The sequence below is a fragment of the Argentina silus genome (assembly GCF_951799395.1).
Source record: "Argentina silus genome assembly, chromosome: 9".
NCBI lineage: Eukaryota > Metazoa > Chordata > Actinopteri > Argentiniformes > Argentinidae > Argentina > Argentina silus.
In genome coordinates, this window is record NC_139663.1 from 17,024,160 (window position 1) to 17,031,694 (window position 7,535).

The 7,535-nt window shown below is 43.7% G+C and overlaps 2 protein-coding genes across 2 annotated transcripts; one reads left to right on the forward strand and one right to left on the reverse strand.

The window, feature by feature from the left end:
• On the forward strand, nt 1–5,556 carry LOC310809201 (E3 ubiquitin-protein ligase TRIM69). Its single transcript, XM_083676393.1, has 10 exons — nt 1–83; nt 2,380–2,462; nt 2,969–3,067; nt 3,298–3,399; nt 3,547–3,681; nt 3,904–4,041; nt 4,175–4,226; nt 4,339–4,365; nt 4,495–4,521; nt 4,660–5,556. The coding sequence occupies exons 2-10, from the start codon at nt 2,403–2,405 to the stop codon at nt 5,217–5,219; spliced, it is 1,200 nt and encodes a 399-aa protein (XP_083532519.1). The 5' UTR covers nt 1–83; nt 2,380–2,402; the 3' UTR covers nt 5,220–5,556.
• Nucleotides 5,557–5,596: 40 nt separating this feature from the next.
• On the reverse strand, nt 5,597–7,373 carry npm2a (nucleophosmin/nucleoplasmin, 2a). Its single transcript, XM_083676259.1, has 6 exons — nt 7,192–7,373; nt 7,006–7,088; nt 6,206–6,322; nt 5,916–6,009; nt 5,784–5,837; nt 5,597–5,623 (listed from the first exon to the last, which is right to left on the reverse strand). Exons 1-6 carry the CDS (start codon nt 7,241–7,243, stop codon nt 5,613–5,615), a joined length of 411 nt encoding a protein of 136 aa, XP_083532385.1. The 5' UTR covers nt 7,244–7,373; the 3' UTR covers nt 5,597–5,612.
• Nucleotides 7,374–7,535: the final 162 nt, after the last annotated feature.

Sequence of the window (7,535 nt, forward strand, 5' to 3'; positions counted from 1 at the left end):
CAACTGACTTATTCCACTGGAAAACTACTCCCGTGGCTAGAAGAGACCAAAACAAGGACCGACACCACAAAATAGTGTGCAAGGTATGTAAGTGAATACGATCCTATCGCATGATTAGGAATGTATTTTCTAAAATATGATGATGAACATTTTGATTGAATAAAGACTTCACACACAACAGCACATAACAGCATGACATTGCTTACATATACCTCAAGTATGAGCATCTCATGCAAATGTGCGAATTCGACATGTCAAACCAAATTCGACATGCAATGTCAACCAAGGGTATTGCAGCATTAATATTAATGCAAGATCTGTTGCAGTGCCGCAAAGTCACACGATCTACCTATGTTTACTTTGTGCGCACCAGTCTAGACTGGTATATAACTGGGTCACTGTCACTGTCAACATGCATAATCATGTTTTCTCACTCGCAGATTAAACCTAATTAGCTGAGTAGTCTACTCGTATCATATTCAATTGCAGTGCTAAATAGTGACACTACGGTACTCGGCAGGAAAGACGAACGTTATTTGTCCGTATAGATGTATGAGTTTTCACCATGATGTTTCGTACTTATTATTACATACAGCGCCGTATATAGACAATGCTATTCGATTTGATAAGGCAATAATTAAAATTGCCAAGGTTGAATTTACCAAGCATTGTATAACCACACCTCTTTGTTATGCAATAAAACATGTTGATTTGATTTTTTTTCGATTTAAATTGACCAAACATTTTATAACCACACGTCTTTGTGTTGATATCTTCACACAATCCATGTGAGCAGACAGTCAGCATGAACTCACATAAAGGGATTTATTTGTATCCATAATTTAGAAACCTGCAGTTATGATTGATTTGGGCAATGAATGCAAGTGGTCAAGAGAAAAAAAAAACAGGTTTCAAGCTTCTAACCCTTCATTTCTAGTATTTTAGAGATCAAAGATCAAATGCACGTTGTTATCTGTAAGTCTATAGATATTACCTATCAATACACACAAACTTGAACTTGCCACAGTGAAATGGAATCTAGAGCTATATTGCCAAAGATGGGGATTATTTTGGGCCAGTTAAATCCATCGCTGTCTGTTTTGCCTGTGATCCATTATCTGGGTTAGCTTGGCTGTATCAGGACTTTGTAACTCTGTTTGGAGATCTTCCCAGGTACGCTAACAGCCTCAGTCGCACACTGACTAAGGTCACGTGCCACAGTTGCCCTGCTCTGCCCAGCAGAGTTACTGGCTTAGCCTGTGTGTGTGTGTGTGTGTGTGTGTGTGTGTGTGTGTGTGTGTGTGTGTGTGTGTGTGTGTGTGAGGGAGGGGGTGAGAGAGTGAGGGAGTGAGGAGAGAGAGGTTGCTGGACAAACACACGAATGCTGACAGATGAGACAGCCCTGACAGCATGCAGGGGCAGTCACGCTACAGAGACTGGACTGTAATGTCACTGTTAATGTAGTGTATGATTTTTAAAGGTGAGGTAATGATTTCTAAAGGTGAAGCATCCTTCATGTTGTGACCACACACTGGTGTTGATGTTTTGTTTCGGTCAAGTGAGATTGGCCATATGTTGCATGCTGTGCCCTCTGTCCCATGTTTAAATCGGCAATCTGGGATTCAAACAACAACAAAGCGGACTCCCCGTCAGCTGACGGAAAGGGTTGGAGACCCATACCATTCCCAAATTCATAGACAGAACTATGGATGCAAGGACTGACCATCCATGAGATAAAAATGATAGTTTTAACCATATTTTGAAGCTATACAGTGTTTTGAAGCAATACAATTACACTGTTTATATTTTGGGTTCTGATGGGGTAAGATAGTTGAACTAGGCTCATAAGGCATTTATAAGTTATATTCTTCAGGAAACAATGGCTATATATAATTCATTTAAAAGTCCAATTATTGATGTACCAATTCCAGATTGCCCCTTTAATGATTTACATAATGTAATGCTGTTTGGGAAGTAAACATGTTTGTCTCCTGAAGGGTGAAGGGGTGTTGTTATTGTTGACTTAGGACACGTGGGAGAGGGCCGCCGAATTAGGGCAATGGGATGGAACAGCTGACCCATTTGCAATAATAGCAAAGTGAATAAAGCTTTCTGAGGTTATTTCAGGTGAAAGTTATTTTTTTTTTAGTTCCTTTTCATTTGGATGAGGCACCGGTGTTCCTGCTATTACTATCAGTCACAGTGACACAATGTAGCCTACAAGTACCGCTGAATCAGACACGCTTTAGTTGGACCTGTCCATCTGAAAGTTGACCACAGGGAGTAATGGGTGGATCGATCCATTTGGATAGTCTGTCAAGCAGAGGTGCCCTGTGAAGATAAGTTTCTAAAACTGCTTTATCTATGTCTGATTTTCAGGATCCCAGCACAGACCTGCCAAGATGATGCAGTGTTTCCACTTCCTGGTCGAGCCGGCCAAGAACATAACGGCCAAGCTTAAGGTAGGACAAACTCCTCTCTGACCTCACAAATCCATCCTTACACAAAACACCTTTGTCTTATGTCAGATTTGATCACAGGGGAAGGTGACCTTGAAACTGCTGTTGTCATGGCATCAGTCACATGCTTTAAGCAGTCAGTTCTATTTATTTCTATCTACTACATGCTAGTTTACTGATGTTAGATTAAGTTGTAGAGACAAACTAAACCAGGCTGTTGTTATGGAGACAAATAGACGCAGTGAGTCAGGGAGGTTATTGGAGAGAGAGAGTGAGGGAGGGAGAGAGAGAGACAGATCTCTTTCTTTCCTGCTGACAGGAGGGGAACATGGTGTGCATTTTGATGAGGACAAACGACTTCTTTTTTTCAGTTTTGACCTTATTACTTTCTAAAGCACTTTCTGAAACCCCCATTTGTCCCCTAAATCTGTTTTCTATCCTCTCTGCCCATTGCTATTGCTACTTTTTCTGTATTCCATGGTAAACTGTCTTCACACTTTTTCCCTCAGGAATCTCGCAAAAGGGCAAAGACTGAGAAAAGAGAGCCCCTGGAAGAGATTCAGCTGTTTATAGTGGACCTGGCTAGGGACCTCAGCCGAGTGTGCCAGGTATACACATATACAGCATGTAGAAACATTCAATGGCCGATAGGAACGTCTGGCTTGGACTCTAAGAAATAAACTTTATAGACAAAAATATCCCTTATTCCAAGGTGGTCCCTATCAGACTGCTTTATTTCAGTCCTTAACCCCTTCTCATTCCCTCTACCTCACTCACTCACTCACATACTCCCAGAAGCCTGAAGTCATGTCTGTGTCCGTGTCCTCTCTCACTGCAGCGGTCGGATGTGCTGGAGCACATCTGGAACCTTGATGACATCTGGCCCACCCCTCTCTGCAGGGCCTTCATCCTGGACTGGGCCTCCATGCTGGAGAGCAAGGTACTGGAGGCTAATATAGAGAGTACTGATGGACTGGGACTTAGACCTCTAGGATAAAAGACTCAAAAGAGCTGGTGAATTTGAAGGAGAATGTCTCTGTACAGTACAGTACGTGTAACTCCATGCGTCTCCATGTCTTATCTGCAGAAGAGGCCGATGCAGACGGATGGCTGGCCAGAGAAGAGTGAGGGGAGGGAGCAGAACCTGACCAGTGAGCAGGACCTGGAGAACGCCAAGGTGGTGATCATCAACTGGACCAAGGACCTGAGAGCCCAACCGGAGGTGACGAGAGCACATCTGCAGCTTGTCTTCTATGTTACCACTGGCAGATCTAATCATCCTATCGGAATAAGTGAAACATCCTTAAGTGAATTTCCCCCTTCGGAGATTGATAAAGCGCTAATCTCCTCGACTCCATTTACACTGTGGCCTTGTTGATTGACGCTGTGCTTACTGTTATCATGAGACACTCGTCTTACTGCAACCTCTCTTGTTTCCTTGCAGCAAAGTGTGTGGCCTGGAGAGCAGGTGGCCAAGGTGCTGGATGATCTCCAGGCGGTGTGGCAGAGAGGCTGCGTGCCCAACCTGCTGACGGCCATGGAGCTGATCATGCTGACCTTACTGACGCAGAGCCTGGACAAGGCGAGGCCTTGCTTCAATCTTACAATTCATTAAGGATAATGACGCATACGGTTTACGAAGAGATTGATGACAGCATTGCGCTGATATTTACAGAGGCAATTTCTTTGTGTGTTTTGTTTTATGTTTTTTGCAGGAAACCATCCCTAAACAATGGCTCATGTGGAAGCAGAGGACTCAGAAGATAGGTTTGTAACAGGATCTCGCCTGTAAATGTTCCAAACATATTAGTGTTACTGCAGTGAGAAACCAGTCGGAGGGTCATTTTTACTTTAAAATGTGCTTATTGGCTCCCTCTAGGTGCCGCCCGCTACATCCCTCGCCCAGGTATGTGACTGCATCGACAGGCCTGAGCAGAGCTGGATGTACTGTTGACAGAACATATTTGTTTTACAATCAATTCCATGTGTGGACTGTCAGAATATTTGTTGCTAAAATGCTTTATTCATGTTACAGTATGGGACTGGATCTCTGATGCTGCAGGTATCCTCTCTCTCTCTCTATACTATTCCATCCATTCAAATCGTATATTATAAATAACAGACACATACATATCTAATGTCATTGCAGTGCTCTGCCGTGCCTCATGTGTCTAAATCCTTCCTGTTGCCTCTCCCTCAGTGGAGATCACCCTGGACCTGGACACGGCCAACCCTGACCTCCTGATCTCCAACGACGAGAAGAAGATGCGTTGCGGCTTCGAGAGGAAGGAGGTCCCCAACTACCACCAGCGCTTCGACGGCTGGTGGTGCGCCGTGGGGGTGGAGGGCTTCGACTCGGGCCGCCACTACTGGGAGGTGGAGGTGGGGGAGCGGGACTGGCGACTGGGTGTGGCCAAGGAGTCGGCCCTGAGGAAAGGCTTCAAGTCCCTGAACACAGACACGGGCTACCTGAGCCTGCGTCTGGAGAGGGGCACTGTGCTCAAAGCCCTGACCGTGCCCTTCACCGCCCTGCCCCCGGGCCTCATCCCCCGCAAGATGGCCATCTACCTGGACTACGACCAGGGCCAGCTGTCCTTCTACGACGTGGACACCCACTCGCACATCTACACCTACAATGAGGTCTTCACAGAGAAGCTGTTCCCCCTGTTCGGTACAACGGAGATCATCAAGAACCTGGTCATCAGGTCTCCAGGGACCAAGGCCCACTGCCTCTGCCCCGCCCCATGCCTGTGGGGCTGAGCAGAGTACTTCCCACCCATAACCCCATCCCTTATGGTACCACACTCACCAGTCAGCACTCCTGTAGATGTGTACTGTATGCACCAGTGAGTTAATGTAGTCACTGGGAGTATTCAGACCTCCATTAATGTAAAGACCAACATGCTATGGCTAATAGCTATGTGACCACTCTAATGCTGCTGCCTCTGTGATTCTTTCTGCCTCTTCCTTACTAGAGTTATGCTACGCTCACATGCTCTGTATTTTCGTACATTTGAAAGAATACCGTAGTATTAATGTATTGTGCAATATTAATCCTGCAATAAAAATGCACTTTCTGTGAATAATAAATAAGCAAAACTCAAGTCTTTACTTTGTGCGCTGTGTTTTTATTGAACTCTTACATGGTTCAGACTATGTGTGCCCTGAAATAAGAAAAAAAGAAAATGAAACTACTTCAATGTTTTTTTGGCAAATCATACTAACAAAATGATACTAATAATACATACTAATAATATGAATTAATTAACTTCAACATCATGAATTAATATAAAATAAAATAAAAAAGTAGTTTTGCAGGCTTACAAAGGGGAGGTGTAGGTGAAGAAATGAACGATTGCTCCTCTCCCTCATGAGACACTATGAAAACACAGATCAAGTATTAAATCAGAATCAGATATCAGACCGCAATAACTTATGACCAAATTCTGCACGTACGTGTCACATGCTGTCCAGAGATGAATAGGGGACCCAGTCCGGAGCGGAGTTTGAAGGTGACAGGTGGAATGAGCTCAAACCCATGGAAACTGACCTGCAAATAAAGCACCAGCAAGACATCAGTTTGAGGTGAAGTCAAGCCAGGTACCTCCTCCCTCCCATAAATAAGAAAACTTCACCTGTGAGGTCAAAACGGTCACTACTGCTTTCATACAGTAACCCATTCTCTACGTGCCCAACCCTCTACCAGTCAAACAATTCCAGTGAGTCTCTGGGATAGGGTGACTCACCATAGGTTGGCACATAGGATGAAGGCTGGCGATAGGCACTGGCCTGGAGGACAAGCCAACACTGTCCTGAACCTCCACGACATGCATCTCCTTACTGGCATCTGCACTCAGACAGATCTGCACAGGACACAGATGGAGAGCACAGATTAGGAGCTGAATGAAGGTGAATGCCAATTTCTAATCCATTAGTTATTTTGGTTTCATAGGCTGAACCTGATTATAGGTTCTCAGGGAACCATGTGTGGGTGTGAGTCATGCGGCACATTCAAGGAATTCCATATCAGAGATTTCTATTTATGCCTATACAGTGCCTTTCGGAAAGTATTCAGACCCCTTCACCTTTTCCACATTTTGTTGTGTTTATAGACTCAATTTAAAATGGATTCAATTAAAAGAATTTGCCATCAATCCACACACAATACCCCAGAATGACAAACACAAAAACACGTTTAGAAATTTCAGTAAATGTATTAAAATTGAAATACAGAAATACCTCATGTACAGAGTACAAAGTATTCAGACCCTTTGCTATGACACTCTTAAAATTAACACAAATGCAAAAATGTCATCAACAAACCACTCAATAAGTTGAATTGAGTCCATCTTAATGCAAGCATAAGCATTTGTCATTCTGGGGTATTGTGTGTGGATTGATGGCAAATTCTTTTAATTTAATCTATTTTAAATTGAGTCTATAACACAACAAAATGTGGAAAAAGTGAAGTGGTCTGAATACTTTCCGAAGGCACTGTAGGCCTACAGCTCATTTGGAGAGTGGCTGAAAGTTTAAACAGACTGACCGTTCGGATGAAGAACTGATGCTCCCATAAATCCTCATTTACGTCAAACACTACTTTCCTCTGGGTGTCACTCAGCTCACAGCCTGGACAAGAAAGAAACCCCGTGCAACTGAGCAGCTGATTGGGACATGAAATCAAAGGTGTGGTATCATGAACAGTTTCTCCTAGTAGTTTCAGACGTCTTACCCCACAGCACACAGATGGTGTCAGAGACAGATGATAAAGTGGACAGATCCATGAGGAACCCGTGTGTTTTTCTAGACCTTTCAAACAGTCCACAGTCCGAGGCGACTGTCAATTCAATTGCGCCTTTTCTCTACTTGCTTGGTTTGATTCACTTCACCTAGTTTTCAGGGTTGAAGTTCTCTGTAGATTTGATATAGTTTGCCAAGCAAATCTGCAACGCAAAATAACATACTTATCGATAAGAAAAAATGAATTCATATGAAAATCTGGCACCGAAGGTGTTGATGAACCGCGTGCAGTTAATCAGCACATTTGACTTCGATTGGCCAACATAAGAAAGGTGT